Source organism: Amaranthus tricolor, chromosome 7, assembly GCF_026212465.1.
Source record: "Amaranthus tricolor cultivar Red isolate AtriRed21 chromosome 7, ASM2621246v1, whole genome shotgun sequence".
Classification (NCBI taxonomy): domain Eukaryota; kingdom Viridiplantae; phylum Streptophyta; class Magnoliopsida; order Caryophyllales; family Amaranthaceae; genus Amaranthus; species Amaranthus tricolor.
This window is the reverse complement of record NC_080053.1, coordinates 20,643,316-20,661,641: the sequence shown is the minus strand read 5'-3', so window position 1 is coordinate 20,661,641 and position 18,326 is coordinate 20,643,316. Positions and strand designations below refer to the sequence as shown.

The 18,326-nt window shown below is 33.5% G+C and overlaps 1 protein-coding gene across 2 annotated transcripts; it reads left to right on the top strand.

The window, feature by feature from the left end:
* Positions 1-1,888: 1,888 nt before the first annotated feature.
* Positions 1,889-14,311, top strand: LOC130817482 (sucrose nonfermenting 4-like protein). 2 transcript variants are annotated; one of them, XM_057683209.1, is made up of 13 exons: positions 1,889-2,596; positions 2,689-2,776; positions 5,039-5,221; positions 5,650-5,775; positions 5,882-5,941; positions 9,176-9,265; positions 10,743-10,877; positions 11,820-11,964; positions 12,052-12,225; positions 13,196-13,259; positions 13,361-13,430; positions 13,724-13,841; positions 13,933-14,311. In XM_057683209.1, exons 1-13 carry the CDS (start codon positions 2,469-2,471, stop codon positions 14,022-14,024), a joined length of 1,473 nt encoding a protein of 490 aa, XP_057539192.1. In that variant the 5' UTR covers positions 1,889-2,468; the 3' UTR covers positions 14,025-14,311. The 2 variants fall into 2 exon arrangements, with proteins under 2 accessions (XP_057539192.1, XP_057539193.1); XM_057683210.1 differs by lacking the exons at positions 1,889-2,596; positions 2,689-2,776 and adding an exon at positions 2,792-4,688.
* Positions 14,312-18,326: the final 4,015 nt, after the last annotated feature.

Genomic DNA, 18,326 nt, shown 5'->3' with positions numbered 1-18,326 from the left:
AGAATAAACTAACACGAGTAATCATCTATAAATAACACAAAGTAAGAAAAAAACATGTGTTTAAATTCAGGACCTCGTGCATCAGAATAAAAGAACAAAAGGTTTATCGGAATGAGATGAGCTAGATAAATATGACGGCTTATAACTTGTGGCAAGCACATAAGTTTTCTCACTCTAAAGACATTTTCAAGGTTTTAAGAGAGGAAAAAAATGTTTTAAATACCCTAAGAAAGAATCTCTTAACCGCTGATGCAGTGATGCTATATTTATAATTGTTGTTTGGTAGGTACATAAGCAAGCTTACCTTTTTGAGGCACCTCATCGAGATAATACAATCTACCTCTTTCATTACGACATATAATAGTCACTCCTATATAAGCATTATGGCCAATACACCCCACGAAAAAACATTTGAACAATACAATTTATCTCCCTTGTCATTTGACCAATTGATAAAAGTTTATGAGATGGGCTATAAATTGATAAAAGTAATTCAAAAGTGTTTTTTTTTTCTATAACAATGCATGATGTGATTATTATTTTTTGTAAAGTATTACAAATAGTACAACTATTTTAGTTCATAGGTTGATTTGGGGTAATAATTACTTTTAATAATATAAATCTATATTGATGTAATAAATTATTTTCCAAAACTTTACATAAATTGCTTGTTATTGGTGCAAAAACTTCCAATCATATCTTAATAAGGTTATACAGTTTTTGAAATTATGCAGACATGAAATCTTATGTAAAACAGAATGTCATACTACTAGTTCATGATTTGGCAAAACATTGTAAACATGACTTTTGTCATTTGACAACTATTTGATTATATTGTATGATTGTCATTTGACAACTAGTTTATTGAGTATATTGTAGATTGTTTATTATGTAACCCTATAATTATATCAACTATTGATTATTAATAATGAATAATACCAGTTTTGAGTTGAGTTCCCCACTCCCTACGCTCTTCTCCCACCTCTGTACCATATTACCATCTGGTTCATCTCGCCCCTCGTCTTACCCCTACTATGTACCATCGCAGGCCCAATGTCCCCACGATTCCCACCCCAACCCCAGCACAACCAATACCCCCACCAACCAAAAAAAAAAACAACCACCACCATCTGCAAATCGCAACCCCTGAGATTGCTACCATCCTCCCCCATGGCCGAAACCAAGACACCATCCAACCACCATCACATATAAATTGCAACCCCTTGGTTTCAAATCGTCAAAACCCTCTCCTCCATTGCCGCCAATAGCAAAACCTCCCCTCGATTGTTAATTGCAGGTGTGAATAGGAATAGAGGTGGGTGAGTTTTAGGGTTTTCACGGGTTGGGTAAGTTAAGGGGTTAGGGTGTTTTACTATGTAGGCGTTTTTCTTAAGGGTTGGGGAACTATTGTGGTGGTAAGTCGCCGAAAATAGTGGGCTGACGCTAGGAAGGTAGATGAGATTGTGGTGGTGAAGTTGTTAGAGGGTAATGAGAGATTTTTTTTCCATTTTATTTTTGACCATTGACATATAATTGTAGGTTACTAACAAGTCAAATGATGCTAAGGAGAATTATCTTTCAAATGTCTTATTATTTATGATTAATTAATAGTTGATATTATTGTAGTAAAAATATTTAAAGATTTATTATTCATGATAATTTTCTATATTATTATTATTGTTATTATTATTATTATTATCAACAGTAATTTTACACAAATGAAAACTAATGAAAAGAATGAAAAAATTTGCCCAAAGTTCATTATGTTACTTATTAAATTACATGATAATACTTCTATATTTTTTTTTATTATTTCAAAAACAAATCACATATTACTTCAAAAAAAATACATATTATTTTTATTATTATTACAATTATTCTTATTTTCATAATTTAGCAAGAATTTTTTCTAACGGGAGATCGGTTTTCTTCATCATCTCCATCTCCTTCTTCCGTTACTTTTGTATTTTTCTTTCGCCGCCGGCCGCAATTTTATCTCTCTCCCTCTTTTTTTTTTTTTTTGCCTTTTAAAGATATAAAAAAAAAAATTCAACCCCCCAAAAATATATAAACCTTTTCCGTCTTATATCCACCGTCGTTTATTCCTTCTTCAGCGGATTATCTGGTGGCTTACATATTGTCTCTCTTCTTTCTCTCTCTTCAAGATTAGGGATTTTTAATCTCCTTTGATGTGAGAATTTATCCGCAATCTGTACACATTTTCGCTTGATTTCTTCCGGTACTTGGAATTAGGGTTCTTTTAGCTTGATCCTTTGAATTGATGGATAATCATATCATTTATTTTTTGTATTTTAGGTATTGGCTTGGGTCAATTATTTGTTGAATCGACCGATGAATTAGTTAGAGATTAGGACATTGTATTTTCGTAATTTGAGTTTTTAGTTTCAATTTTGAGATTTAGGATTTAATTTCAGCTAAAAGTGCCGACTTTAGGTTAAATTTTGGAAATGTTTGGATCGAATCCGGATTCTGGTACTCATACTAACAGTGGACTTCCTGGAAATATATTTTTTCCTACTCGTTTTGTTTGGCCTCATGGAGGAAGACGGGTTTTTTTAAGTGGTTCATTTACTGGGTAAGAGTTTTGGTTTTTAAATGTACTTTTGGTGTACTTATTGATTGCGAATTGATCATGATGTTTTCCTTTCGACTTTGTTGTTTATGCAGGTGGACTGAGCATATACTTATGTCTCCTATGGAGGGGACTCCTACTGCATTTCAAGTTATTTGTAACTTAACACCAGGATATCATCAGGTCACTATTGAGCTTAAATTGGTTATTTACTGCTTTTGCTTGATTGTGGAATTGTTTTTTTATTATTGAACTTGTGTGGGATGTGTGAATTGTTATGTAGTGTGAATCGTTTGGCCAGATTGTTTTATAATTTGGTGAATGTGAGTTTCATTTAAGGACGGGCTTATGTTTGAGAGAATAGTGTTTGGTGTGGTTGCGTTTGATGTGTGCAAGCAGATAAAATATTTTGGGTTGATGTTAGTGTCATTGTGGTCTGTATTTGTGCTCATTTTTGGAGTATATCATTTGTACCTTTTCTGGATTGTTTATTATTAGGGAAATTATCAATGGTGCCCTTGTACTATTGAAAAATTACAATGGTACCGAACTGCATTTCAGTGGTACCCCCAATTATATGGTAATTACAACCGTAACCTTAATGATGAATTTTCCGTTAAATTTGGAATTTAACCTAACCATGGTTAGTTTCTTCATCTTCTTCCCTTTTCTCTTTCATGGCTGCTCTTCTTCCATGGCAGCTCTTCTTCCATGGTTAGTATGGAATTAGTCTTTGAATCTTTGCATTAGAAATACACTTACAAAACCCCACAATTCCTTCTAATTCAGTGTAATCCTAATTCCAGTACAAGCTCTTTCTCGGCATTAAATTTCTGGAAATTAGCTTCATACTGCTGCATATAGAAACACACCCAATAATCAGCAATCAATTCAAGACTAATTCTAGATAATTTGGGGTTTACCCGAAATTTGAGGGTATGGGATTTGGATTTGATTTGTAGTTTCAAAATTTAAGCAGATTAATCCATGGCTTGATGCTACCATTGAAAAGATATTAGAAAATTGAGTTGATTTTTCTCAAATGAATTAAATTTTGTGATGATTTTGATGATTTTCAAAATCAAATGACAGTAAGAAAGTTTTTGTGTTGATTAGAATGGATTGATAATCAGAAAAAGGGGAATTTTTGAGGTGTAAAGAAGCGAAATTCTGGGTTGAGATTATAAAATTCCAATTCTTGAAAACACATTTGCAAAGTAGAAGGGATTTAATTGGTTACGGAAAGAGTATCATTGTAAAACACAAAACTTACAATACTTAAAGCCAAGACTTTATTTGAAGAATACCCAATAATATACCCAGTTAGATTATTGAATTTTTCAATTTATGCTGGAGTTGTCTTGTCTTGTAATTTGGAAGCTTTTTCTTAATTTTTTCTTGAACTATGAAGTTTTTGGGTGAGATAATTGGGGGGTTTAATACTGGAAGCTCATCTTAAAGGTTTGAAGAAAGGAGTATCCGTCTCTTAGATTCCATACTAAGCTGCCATGGAAGGAGAGCAGGAAAAGGGAGGAAGAAGAAGAAGAACCTAACCATGGTTAAGTCATTCGAGATTTAACGGCAACTTAACGGAAAATTGATTAATAGTGTCACGGTTGTAATTAGCATATAATTGGGGGGTACCACTGAAATGCAGTTGGGTACCATTGTAATTTTTCAATAGTACAAGGGCACCATTGATAATTTCCCTTATTATTATTACTTTTAACATTAGTGTAAGCAATGAAGTGATTTTTATGAATGTTATAATTTATAAACTGTTGAGCATGCTTTTTTCCGTGTTTGCTGTATATTTTCTCTTCAATGGCTGCTTTCGTCCCTCCTTTCCTACTATTGCTGATGGTGGAACGCAATATGATTAGTTGTTTAGTTCATTTCATCCGACATTATTACCTGTTGCATCTCACCCTCTTTTCCCTTTGTTTAATTGGGCTTTACTTCGTGACATGCTTATTCTTTTACTCACTCAAGCATTTGTTGCAAGTGAAGTGTCACTTCTGCTTAGGTTGTACTTGAGGTGAGTGCTTATTAGAAAGATCAGAGAAGTGATTACAACATAGCTGTTTTTCTGCAGGTCCTCTCTCACCATTCTTATTTCTTTGGTTGTTTTATCTAAAATTTTACTTCATATCCATGATAATAAGTATTCATATCTCCAATTAGTTTAATTTTAGAGTGTATACTATTCGCTCACCAGTGATGGGGCTGTAATTATATGCATTGTATTGATAGCTAACCCGATGAATTGTCGTGATAGTTCTTTTTGAGCATTTTGTCAAAGTTGATTTAAAATGAATCAAAATGTTTCAATAGTCTATACCATGAATTTCTTGCACTCATTTTCTTATCCATCTAAGTTGCATAAATCAAGTTTAGACTTTATCTTCATGGAAAATTGACCACCAACTGTCTGTTTACATGCAGTACAAATTTAATGTTGATGGAGAATGGCGTTATGATGAACATCAGCCTTTTGTGAGTGGAGCTTATGGTGTTGTCAATAATGTGCGTATACCAAGGGAGTCTGATATTGGTTCTGTTATGTTTAATTCTGACACTCCTGGTAGATCCAACATGGAGGTGGACGAGAACACATTTGTTCGTCCAGTAAGTTTTATGTCTAATGCTCTATTACTAGTTTATTACTTCTGCAGTTGTTCAATGCTGCTTATTGTAATTAAAATGTTGGCTCTATGTCTTCCTTTTTCATAGAGGAATCTTTGATTTATGTTCCTTTTTGTGGAGTTGGGAGAAGAGAGGGGGGACTTGTTTACTGTACTCTTACTGTTAGTTAGAATTATGGTATGTCTTTTTATTTTTTGATCTGATTTGATGGAAAACATAGTCCTTTCTCTCATACCTGTTTATCCTAAGGGCTCGACAGTTTTGATCTTTCATCGTATTCAATGATTTGAAAAGGAGGGTGCAAATTTTTTATATTATAATGAGATCATCATCCTCTTTTCCATTTCTCTTTTAGCTCTTAAACAAATGAGTTTTGTGAGTTCCTTTGTATATTCAATGTATTTGAGCAGATGGCATCGCCTGATGGAATGTTGCGGGAGCGAATTTCAGAGGCTGATGTACAGATTTCTCGTCATCGTATATCTTTGTTTTTATCGCAACATACAGCATATGAATTACTTCCAGAGTCGGGCAAGGTTTGGATTTATCCCCTTCTTTAACAGACTCAGTTTCTGTCCTTGAGATCTGCATATTCCAGTTAACATGAGTTCTGTTTAAAATTTGCCTGTGTTGTCAATGTAGGTTGTGGCTTTGGATGTTACTTTGCCGGTTAAACAAGCTTTTCATATTCTTTATGAGCAGGTTTGATATATCCCTTTTGCTGTTCTTGGGAAGATGTTGATATTTTTAATAATCGTTAAAACCATGACTTAGCAGTGTTTGTTTTTAAATGTTGAATACTGAAATTACATGTTCCATCTTGCAATCAAACTTTTCTGACATGTAAGTATGGATTACTTCTCTTGCAAAGAGGATTTGAGCAACCATTATTAGTGTGATCAAGGCCATTCATTAGTATTATTATCCCTATGTTCAAAGCTTCTTATATTTGTTTATGTACCCGTAGAATCAACAATAATGCCAAAGTCTTGATTCCAACAATATGGGGTTAGCTTCATGAACCAAAACAAATCAGCATGGGAACTTGTCACTTAGAAAGATTGTACTTTGTTCGGTTGTTTTTAGTTGTATTTAATGCCAATCTTCAACCAAGACAATAGTCTCAATGATCATCTTGTATGTAGAGAATACTTAAAATAAAAATGCTAATCTTGGCATGATACAATTTGTTAGTGAACATTCAGTTTGATATTTAATACCATGAAGGGAGTAAGATGGAGTCCCTCTTCCAAGTTCCATGTGAGGTCTCTAAGGGTTGACTAATAAATCCATTTTCATCTTGTATAAAATAATCTAATTGCTAATTTTAGCTGAAATCATATTATGGCTTGTTCTCTATTCTAATTTAGAATTTATTCATAAAAAAACTCCGTTCTTTCTATCTTTGGAGCTATGTCTTAAGTTGCACTATATTTCTCTTATTTACTCAGCCAAAGTTCTATTCTTAGACTCCTATATATATTCTACAACATATCTCTTGGTTTGGATGAAGGAAAATTTATGTTGAAAATAATTAGAAACCATTGGGAGGGAACACTGTTCTCTGAAAACTATCTAAATACAAGTAAAGTGTTTGTATTACTTCGTAACTTTGTAAAAAAGATGCAGAAAGAGATTTGTGATTTTGATTTGTGAGCATATAATAAAAAGCTGCTAAGAAAGAGCTAGCTTCGCGCCATGGATGATGCCTGCTTACTAACCGAAAACTTACGTGAAGCTGCCTTGCCAGAAGCAAACGCCAGAACTTGAAGATATATAAAAATTGTACTTTAAAATTACCAAAAATGATGACTTACGTGGGGAGACTGTTATCTGAAAAAGTGTGGCACTTGTCTCTTTGTAAATTTGGAGACGAGATGTAGAAAGAGATCAATTACCATTGGCATGTCAAAAGAACCACCAACATCAGAAAGATGCTAGCTTATGGGCATAGACATGTATTTTATTGTTTTAGCCATTGAAGGAAACATAAGGTGGGAAATGGTCGTAGGTTGGAATAGTTTATGGTGTCATACATATATCTCTGGGAGAACGTTCATCAAAAGCAGCCATTCAAATGCAATTATATGAAGAATTGTGAAAGTAGCTGATTAATGATGGAACTTGATTGCTTGCAGATATGGTGAAGTCAATTTTTAAACGATTATTTCTAAGGGCTGTGATTCATATACAAAAAGAGGGAATAGTGACAAAAACTCTTCAAGCTCTTTATCCATCATAAGCCTTGTTTTCTTCTAATGGCTTCAGCAAATTCTGGTGTTGGTAATTGTTCCTTTGTATTAAGCTATACAAGTATAGGGAATTGGGATAGGTCTACTCGTTTAGAAGAAGAGTGGACACATCACAGGGTGACTAGGGTCATTGGCCTTCTTTATTGTGAAGTGGCCCACCTGCAAGGCAGCTTTCTGTTGTGGAGTTTGCTTTCTTTTGTTTCTTTTTTAAAGCAGTGGGTTTAATTCTTGTTAGATCAATTATGGTATCCTTGCAAGTCTATAATGTTGGAGATTTATAAGAGAGACTCTTTTTTATTACTCTAATACATTTATGATTAGATTTAATGATTGGACTTAACTAATGACTATGCTTCATAAATTCATTGAAGAATGTTAGATTTAAGTAGGGTTGGAAGGTCCATAAAACTCAAGTTTAATATATTGGGTTTTTGGTCTAGCACTCAAGTAGGGTTGGAATGTCTGCAAAATTCTTAGTCTGCTTTCCAAGACAACCAATAAGATTTGAATAAATCCTTGATGTGGCAGCATAATCAAAGACTTTGCCTGTGAGTAGCCAGCCAGCTGCTATTCACTGAGCACTATGCACAACATATGTACCATCTTATCCTCCTGGCTGATATTCAGAAAACACTTTTTCGAAGTAACCTTATTGCGCATGCATGTCTTGCCCCGTTCCTTTGGACCTCATGTTGCACCTTAATGCCTTAGCTGGACTTTAGGGATTCACCTTGTGTTTTCTGATAATGAGGCACTATCAGGAGCATCCTTATGAACTAAGTCTCCCTATGTTGAATTTTTTTCCGTAAATTACCAAATCTGCATCTCTTTCTGGCTTTTATCAGGTGTGTTTTTCATATTATTCTGGCAGTGTTTTATTGGTCCTGACCTGATGGCGGGGTTCAATCACTCAAGTGAGTTGAAGAAACCAAGGAATAATATTTGTATTTTTTAGCAATTCCATAGTAGGAGTAATTAAAATTAAGTGAATGACTAGAGTCTAGAGGTCTAGGAATCAAGTCTCCCTTGGCAGAGTAGATCCTCTTCTGTTCTGTATTCGAGCCTGTGAAGGAGTACGCCTTCACAAAGAAAGAATTATAAAAAGATTTAAGAAGAGAGTTTTAGAATTAAAAAAAAACGTTTTTCGTCAACAATTATTTCTCATTTTGTATTATACGAAGAGGCATTCTTTTTCAGATAGAGTAAAGTATTTAATGCACTTGTTCCATGGTTCCACCTACATTCTGAATTCATGGATAGAGTAGACGTGATTTGAAAAATGGATCAAAACTTAAATGTAAATGGAAATAGTTACTTTATTATCTTTTCATTTTTTGGGTGTCATTTTAAGGTGCTCTAAAGCTTACATTACCTTCCGTTGGACATTTGACAAAAAAGTTCCCCGGTTACCTTGTAGTGAAGTTGCCTTTTCCCTTCTTTTTTCACCTTACCCCTTGTAATGTATTCTTATCTTATCTTCTCCATTAATCTCAGAGCTTACGTAATGGCCACCACTTACTATTTTTGTTGTGCTCAATAATACTTTAGTTGTTAGTCTCTTTGTTTCCTCTTTTCTCTTTTATGTGTATGTTTTACTTTGGATCCTTCATACCCTATGCTCTTCGATAATTTCTATGTTGATTTTATACATAATTGATTACAATTTTATCTAATCTACTTGCAGGGAGTTCCTGCTGCTCCTTTGTGGGATTTTGGCAAGGGTCACTTTGTTGGAGTTCTTAGTGCCATTGACTTCATTTTAATTTTGAGAGAGGTATGTGGACAGTTACCTTCAGACATCTTCACTTGTTTCTTTTTGCCCCAATGCTAAATGTGCCCATCTATGTTAGATGATTTTTTTTGCTGACAATTTCTCTTTTCTTTTCATGAATCACGACAACTAATTATTATTGTCGTTATTTTCCATTAAATGCACAAATCAACCTTAATTTTGTGATGCTACTTCTTTGGTAATGATTCTTGTGGGATTTGTGTAAGCTTAGTCATCTTGATAAATCAACTTTGAAACGTTTAAAATGTTAATGTCTCACTGTTATGTGATGAAATTGGTGCTTAACTGGCAACTGCTGGTAACCAATGTGGGAGAAAGAGGAGGATAAGGAATTCACTAAATTTCGAGGACAGACAAAAATTGTCCTTTGGATTTTGTCGATGTGTTTTGCAAGCTTTTTTTTTTCTGGATTCTTTACATGACATATAGAGACTCTTCGTTCTTGAACTCTGAAATAATTACTTGATGTGCTTTGCATTCGATTGTGATTTATTTCCTTTGCCTCAAATTTTTTTTGCTTAATGAGGTGTTTGGTCCTATCCTACTTGGCATACAATATATCTAAGATATACTTCCTCCCCCTTTTTTTTTAATTTTTTTTTTAACTTTCACCATTTTTCTTGTTTGAGTTCTCTTTTATTTGCACCCTTTTCTTTAACCACTTTTATTAACTTCACTAATTTATTTTTGTGGCCCATTTTTTGCTTAATGACAAATAAGCAAGGGATATTTTGAATTTTCTCCACTTTCAAACAAAAGTGATGATCCTTTCCACATATAATTTTTTAATTCCTACCGTTTATTCTTAATGTCATTGTAAGTAAGGGCAATATTGAAATATTCTACTATTTTTCTGGTATCTTAACTTGTGTGCTATTGTACTTGGGTGCAAATGTGAAAGTAAAGGAAACGGAGAAAGTAAGTTTTTTTCCTTGGATCTCAGGTACTGTATACATTTTTTTTATGAAAGTCTTGCAATATTTATCTTACACATTATCATATACTAAGCAGCATTGGGTGATGAAATGAAATCATACCCCCTCTCCTCGTAGCACATAGGGGCATTGGGGTAATGTAATTGTTGTGCATTAGAAATAAAATTTAACAAATTGATTTATTGAAAATTCACATTGAAATGAATCTAACAAGATGTCTCTTAACTATGTTACTAATACTATATATTTGGTGAAAGAGTATGATTAAAAGTTCACAATAAATTGTGTCAAAAGTGTAAATGTTATAGACATTATGAAACATAGGAAGTATTTTAGTATGTTCTAAATACTAGACTAGCTGTTTTCTTGATACATCCCCTCACATATTTCTGTACATCCTTGGCAAAGCATTGTTCTATTTGATGCTTGCAATGATAGGTTTATTAAGTTTGCTGTTGTTGATTTAGCTCTTTAGATCTGGTTGTGTTTGTTGCTTCTGCTGATTAACAAAGTACAATTTTTAGCTTGGGAATCATGGCTCAAATTTGACAGAAGAGGAGTTAGAGACTCATACAATTTTGGCATGGAAAGATGGAAAAGTTTGTCACAATAGACAAACTGAGGGCAGCGGGAGGCCGTATGCCAGACAGCTTATAAATGTAAGTGCTGCTGCCTCGAGCTTATGAAGGTGGCTCTGATAATCTGGTTTGTAGATTTCCCTTTTATAAACAGTTTTTTGTTGAAGCATGTGGCTTAACTGTGGTTTGCAGTTGTTCTTGGCCAACTGTTTTCAACAAGCATATTCATTTTGGATTCAGTAATTAAAGGACTTATTAGAGAATTTGTCCAAGACTTTAGACAATCCTTAATGTATGTTTTTTGTGGAACAGAATTGGTTGTTTATTCTTGGTCTATGTTATTATGATTGGGTTGTCTGCTTCGTGGAATTTTGCTATTCTCTTTTCAGATTTGGCAGTAGCTTTGAGTTTGTATTAGTGGTTGTAATGTTGATCATTGATCATTGACCATTAGAGTCTTCCATATTCAAGAAATTGTGTATGTCAGTGATAGTTCAGGTTCTGATTTGTGGCTTGTATGCCAAACATCAAATCTGCACACTGGTCAACTACCAAATTACCAAGTGGTGATGTGGTAATACCATAGTGTCTCTGGCCTGTGTCTTTGTGAAATCTGAGTAAGCAGTTGTCCTCCTTACCCTGAATATGGGAATTGTGTTACTTTTACTTTAGTTTCCATTTTTTTGATTGAATTATGGTCAACTTTTTATGTTTTAAGTGTGATATGGCCTCTGTGCTTTGCCTTTCAGGTTAGATACAAATCATCAGGTTGCTTTTTTATTGCGCATTTTTGCTGCTTTTCTGTCTCATCTCCCACTTATAATCGATATCTGATTATTTGATTCTTTTTTCTTTTTATACAATTGTCATTCTTTTCCCTGAAAGAATGGATTTTTTTTTTTTTGAAGTAGAAAATGCAAGTATGATGTGCTCTGTTTTATAGTCTATCTTATTTTTCCCTTAAATTGGGTGGTCTAGCATTCTTATTTACCTAGATTGACGTTTAAGCATTCTAATGTGCAGGCTGGACCATATGATTCCTTGAAAGATGTCGCTATGAAGATTTTGCAAAACAGAGTATCCACTGTTCCAATTATAAATTCCTCATCACCAGATGGTTCTTTCCCGCAGCTGCTACATCTTGCTTCTCTGTCTGGGATACTAAAGTGTAAGTTTCAGGTCCCCATCTCACCATTTTTGCTCCTTTTTGCATTTTAGATTGTTATTACCTACAGCTCACTGTCCTATTTTCCAGGTATTTGCAGACATTTCAAACACTCTAGTAGCTCTTTGCCTATTCTTCAACAACCAATTTGTTCAATTCCTTTAGGTACTTGGGTTCCCAAGATTGGGGAATCAAGTCGACCGCCATTTGCAATGTTGAGACAAAATGCTACTCTTGCTGCTGCCCTGTCTTTGCTCGTGCAAGGTGATTGCCTCCTATTGTTGTATGCTTGAATGGGGTGGATCGTTCGTGTGCAAACAGTAGTGGACCCAGACTTTTACCCTTGATAAGACGTACTCCCTTTGTCCCCTTGAATAAGCAACACTCACTTTTTGTACAAATATTAGGTAAGTGGTGGGGTCAACTAAATTGTAAGGATTAAACGTGAGAATGTGAGAAAACATTTGCGGATAAGAATTAAAGAAAAGTAGTGGGGACATTACGCAAAACAAAAATATTGCGAAGTGAAACATGAGAACTAAAATAAAATTGTTGGCAGACTCATAAGAATCGAGGGATTAATTTTTACTAAATATCTTAAGAAAAACTGTAAAACGATTAAATATTTCAAGTAAAAAATGTCATGGCCCCTCCAAATTTTTCTGTTTTTTTCTAATTATCAATCATTTTGATAAATCCGAGATTTCTCGAAACGACTGATAATTAGACAAAAACCAAAAAGTTTGGAGGGGCTATGACATTTTTTCACTTGAAATATTTAACAGTTTAACATTACTCCCTCGGTTCTCATGAGTCTGCCGACATTTCTATTTAGTTCTCAATGTTTCACTTTGCAATATTTTTATTTTGAGTAATGTCCTTACCACTTTTCTTTAATTTTTATCCACAAATGTTTTGTCACGTTCTCACTTTTAATCCTATCTACACAATTTAATTGACCGCATCACTTTCCAAATATTTGTTAAAGTGAGTGTTGCTTATTCAAGGGGGCAGAGGGAGTACATACTATGGTGGGGCCTGGCATCCCCAAGCGCCTACATAGGTCCGCCACTGTACAAAAGAACAGCGAGAATCTCCAGAACTTTGAGTTTAGCTTTATCATGGACCTACTTAGGTTCTGACTTGTTTCTATATCTTGTACAAGAAGAGAATATTTCTTTAAATCTCTTGTTTGCTAAAACTATATAATGCTAGCTTTGTGGTCATTTTACAGCGGACGTGAGTTCAGTTCCTATTGTTGATGACAGTGACTCACTTCTGGATATATATTCTAGGAGGTATCCGATGTTACCTGTTGACTTTAGACAGTTTATCCAGTTGTGAATGGCTTTTTTTTTGTGTCCGCTAATCTTTGCTAATCTTTCCTTCGTTTTGTCAGTGATATTACTTCTTTAGCAAAAGACAGAGCGTATGCACAAATTCGTCTTGATGAAATGAATATTCATCAGGTAAATGCAAGGCTATGGAGTAAAGCATTTTCATTTCCCATGTTAAGTCAATTTTTACAAATAGAATTGATGGTAATTTACAAGATCATCTCACTAGATGTTTGGGCCGTGGCCCATATGATCTCTAATTTACACCCTCGTTCTGCTATCGCCCACTGAAAATAAATTTTCAAATCGAGAGTGGTGCACCCTCTGATCTTTAATAAGTTTATATTAGATATATTGAAACAAACATATGTTGAGATTGCACTTCTCTCTTACACCCTTGTTTGTAAATTGTGATTGCAATACAGGCCCTTCAATTAGGACAAGATGCTAATTCTCCTTGTGGAGTATTCAATGGACAAAGATGTCAGATGTGCTTGTCCTCAGACCCCTTGCACAAGATCATGGAGCGGCTATCAAATCCAGGTATGTGTACTGCATGTTCACTTGATGATCTATTTCCTGCTCGTACTTCTGATATTAAGGGTTTTTTTTTGCTGTTGATCCTTGTCCTCAGGCGTCAGGAGGCTTGTAATTGTGGAAGCTGGTAGCAAGCGTGTCCAAGGTATTATTACGCTAAGCGATGTATTCAGATTTTTGCTTGGCTAGCGCTCAAATTGATCTTGGCATAGAAAATTTGAAGCCAATTCATTCATAATGTAAACACCCCATGTTACTCTGCCATGCCTTCACATGTGACAGATGGCTTCATTAGTTGCATTGGTTCTTGATTGTTCCTGTGGGCGTAGATGGTTCGATCCCCATTGTTTTTAGGATATAGGGCTAGAAAAAAAGAAAAAAAAGAATTTGTAAATTAAAGAGATTGAAAATTTTCACCTTTCCTCCTTTTTATAACCAGAATTTATGTCAAGGTCCAGTTGATTTTGCATTGGCTATTAATGTCTTCATGTCATCTTTACGAACAGGAAAGTAACATGAAAGTGTCAACTTTACCCTTCATTTCACGGTCTAGCAAAGCGGGCTTTATTTCAAGTCTTTGACAAGTTCGGTTTGTGAAATTTTCTTGGTTCTTGTGTTTCTACTTTGCGCTATGTGCTATCCTTGTTATGCTATCAAAACAAAATGAGCAGAAAATATGCAACAGCGTGTTTGCTGATGATGATGTCAAATAAAGTATGCGTCGAGATCATGGACGTAGTCTGAAATGGGTAGAAAGAAATGGGTAGAAAAGAACGATCATCTTGGCGTTGGGGCTAGGCATTGCATTGGTGATCATCTTGGGCCCTATATGGACTCAGATTAACGCTAATTTAAGGCTTGAGATCCTATAGATAATTGAAAATTTGAATAAAATAAGATTATTTAACAATTTTATTCCAAAAATAAGCTTCGTGAAAACTTTATTCCCAAAATAAGCGTTCGTACATCCGAACCTAGGTTTGGTGTTAAATCGCTATTACTAACAGCGAAAACAAAAAAAAAATTAGAAAAGCCTAAGTTGATTTTCTCCATTCCTTTTCCCTTGTAGTCTTACTCAAATCCACTATGCTTCCATTGATACTCTGCTCCAAATTTGTCAGATTTCTAAACCCAAATGGTAATATTCCGGTAAGATTGTTTCTCCAGATTTTAAGGTACTTTAGATTTTTTAAATTTGAAATTTCTAATGAAATTGACCCAGATAAGAAATTTTGTGATAATTCAAGATCAATTAGGTCTGTTAAATTTCCAATTTCTGACGAAATTTGCCCAGAAATGCTACAATTATACAGAAGTAAGACATTTAAATTCATTAATTGAAGAATTTGTTTAGGAAATGGAGTAATATCAAAAGGGTTATCTCCAATGAAAGAATTCCATGGAAAAACCCCAAAATATCCACTTAATTGTAAGTATAAGAATTTCAATTGGGTTAAACTGGAAAAATCAGGGATTAAACTAGAAAAGTTGTTGTTACCCAAATCTAAGTATTAATTTGAGTACAATTTTTGATATCTTCTGTGATGTTTTCAGAAAGAAAATTATACCCAAGAGCTAGTTTTTTAAGGGAAGGCAATGAACAGATTGCATCGAAACGAAGAGTGCCTAATAATCCCTAGTTCGAGAGGTCGCTGTTACTAACAGCGACTTAATGCTTATATTTTTTTTTTCGCTGTTAGTAACAACGATTTTACACCAATCCTAAGTTTGGATGTACGGACGCTTATTTTGGGAATAAAGTTTTCACGAAGCTTATTTTTGGAAATAAGTTGTTAAATAATCTTATTTTTTTCAAATTTTCTAAATAATTCAAGTTGAATATGGATCTTTTATTTGAAATATGGATATGGGTTTAGGTTTGATTTTTATAAATATAAATTTGATTCGCAATAAACTAATTTTCCCTTTGACCTATGTTTCTAAATCCTTATCTTTGCTCTAAAAACAAAAAGACCATTTACTTTTCATCCCCTCTTCCACGCCCTTTCTTCTTTGCTAGTTGCCTTTTTTAACTCTTCACTTTTATTATTCGTCAATCATCATCTTTTCCTCACCTCCTTTATCTTCCTCGTCTCTTTTCCTTCCTTCATCTTCACTCTCTTCCTGACCTCCTTTCGTCCTTATACTCCACTCTTTAAACCCAAAAGTCTTGTTTGGTATTGAGAAATGAGTTTATAATAGGTTATGTTGGATTGTTGGGAATGAATGTTTTATTTTAATATAAATTAAAAATGTGAGAATGATAAGGTTTAAGACGTTTTTTTTTAAATTCTCAACAATTAACTATTTTTAAAATAATGGTTGAATTGACTCAAATTCAAAATAGAATTTTCTTTTTTTTTTTTTGAGTTATTTCTTGATTTCTAAATGAAATTATCATTTTAAAAATAGCATTAAGTCATTTCTATGGCAATAAAGCTTACATTCTCCTTTAAGTGTTTTTCTACATAATTTTCTATGGCCACCTAATACTACTATTTTAAGTCGTAATAGAAGATAATAAATATTGTGAAAATAAATTATTATATATGTTTTCATTTGTTTTTCTCATTCATTTTTTGCGCAGATTCTAATACAAACTTAAAAGTCAAGTAATTTTAATTGTAAGTTCTTAACAATTTTAAAAAATTGATATTTAGAATATATATATATATATATATATATATATATATATATATATATATATATATATATATATATATATATATATATATATATATATATATATATTGAAATGAATCTATCATAATCTCACATAAATATATTTTCAAATATAGATTGATGAAAAATCATGATCAAAGTTTAACACTGCTGGTCCCCCCCCCCCCCCCCCCCCCCCCCTTCTCTCTCTTCTTCGCCCTTTCTTTGTCATTGTCTAATCCTCCACTAAGCCTATCGCCTTAAGCGTGAAATTATGAAATGGATAAGCTAATTTATAAAAAAAAAAAAAAAGCACGAAATAAGTGAACAATCAACTTATTTCAAAAAATAAGCGTCTAATTTTCAAACTTGAGGTTTGGTGTTGTTCGCAGTTACTAACTGCGAACACTATCGAGCATAATGAGCCTGTTAGTGACTGCGAACAGGGTTAAAAAAGTCAACAGCCCTATTCGAACAGCTTCTCTGCCTTTTTAAAAAAGTAAGCACCTGTTCGCAGTTAATAACTGCGAGCAGCATTAAACCTCAGGTTTGGAAATTAGACGCTTATTTTCTGAAATAAGTTAATTGTTGACTTATTTCGTGCTTTTTTTTATATATATAAATTCTTTTATCCATTTCAAAAATTCCTTAAGTGTTCGGGCATAGGGGCAACAACAACGAAAAATTGGATAAACTCTTACAAAAATTAAAAAACAACTTTTGAAAAATTTTAATTTTCAAATTAAGTGTCTTTGTGGCCGAGCCTAAGACTAGTGTTCGTTGTTACTAACAGCAAACAGGAGAAAAAATTTACTATGGCTTTGTTCGTTGTTGCTAACAGCAAACAAAAGAAAAATAATGTCATAACGATTGAAGGGACAATAAAACAACAAATAGAATGTTCTTGGTTACAAAAAGCAAACAGACATAATTTCTTTTTCTTTTGTTCTTTTAACTCATGACTTAGTGTTTCTTTATTTGTTGTTAGTAACAACAATTAAGGTCATTATTAATTTTTTCTTCTCTTCTTTGCTACTAATAACAGCGAATACCTGACCTAGTCATTTTTTCCCACAATGACGACTTCTCCTATATATAAGTGTCATTTATACAATTTTGGTGTACTTTATTTTCTTGCTTATATATGATCTAGTCATTTTTTTATTCAACATTGTTTAGGTTTTTACAAGCCACTAATACGAAAGACAATTTAGAACATGCTGGGGATATATATACTCTGGACCTTTAAGTAGGGTTTTTTTTACGGAATTATTATTTAATATAATTAGTGTTTCTTTATATGTAAGTAGAAATTACATTTTTTCTTGAATTGTTAGTTCCGATACTACATATTTGATGAAATATAACCATTTATAAGCAAATAGAATAATTTTCAGAAGGCTCAACTTGTTCGAGCTCCATCCCGCCTTAAAAAAAGTTTGCCTTTGGGCGTACACTCTCAATTACCCTTCTCATTGCATCTTATCCATTCATCTACAATACTCCAACCAAACTAAATTTCTACATCTCTTTTCTATATACTTACCATTGTCACATATATTGTTAAGAACCTTAATGATAAAAGGTAAAGGTAAAGAACACGTTCAGTGTTCTGCATAATGCAGAGTACATATTATAGTGGGGTTTTTTGTTGACTAAGTAAAATTTAGACACTAGTGGAAAAAACCTCATTTGCTGCGGTTTTGACCCCAAGCAATAATAATAGCAGCAAATGGTCTATTTTAAATGTTGCGGTTTAAAACCGCAGCAAAGAAAGGCATTATTTATTATTTTTTAAGTTGACGTGATTTTAAAAGTGGTTCATATATA

Coding starts and splice junctions, on each gene's coding strand:
- LOC130817482 (XM_057683209.1), top strand. CDS start 2,469: ATGTTTGGATCGAATCCGGATTCTGGTACTCATACTAACAGTGGACTT. Junction 5,222..5,649: donor AGAACACATTTGTTCGTCCA/GTAAGTTTTATG, acceptor GTATTTGAGCAG/ATGGCATCGCCTGATGGAAT. Junction 10,878..11,819: donor ATGCCAGACAGCTTATAAAT/GTAAGTGCTGCT, acceptor TCTAATGTGCAG/GCTGGACCATATGATTCCTT.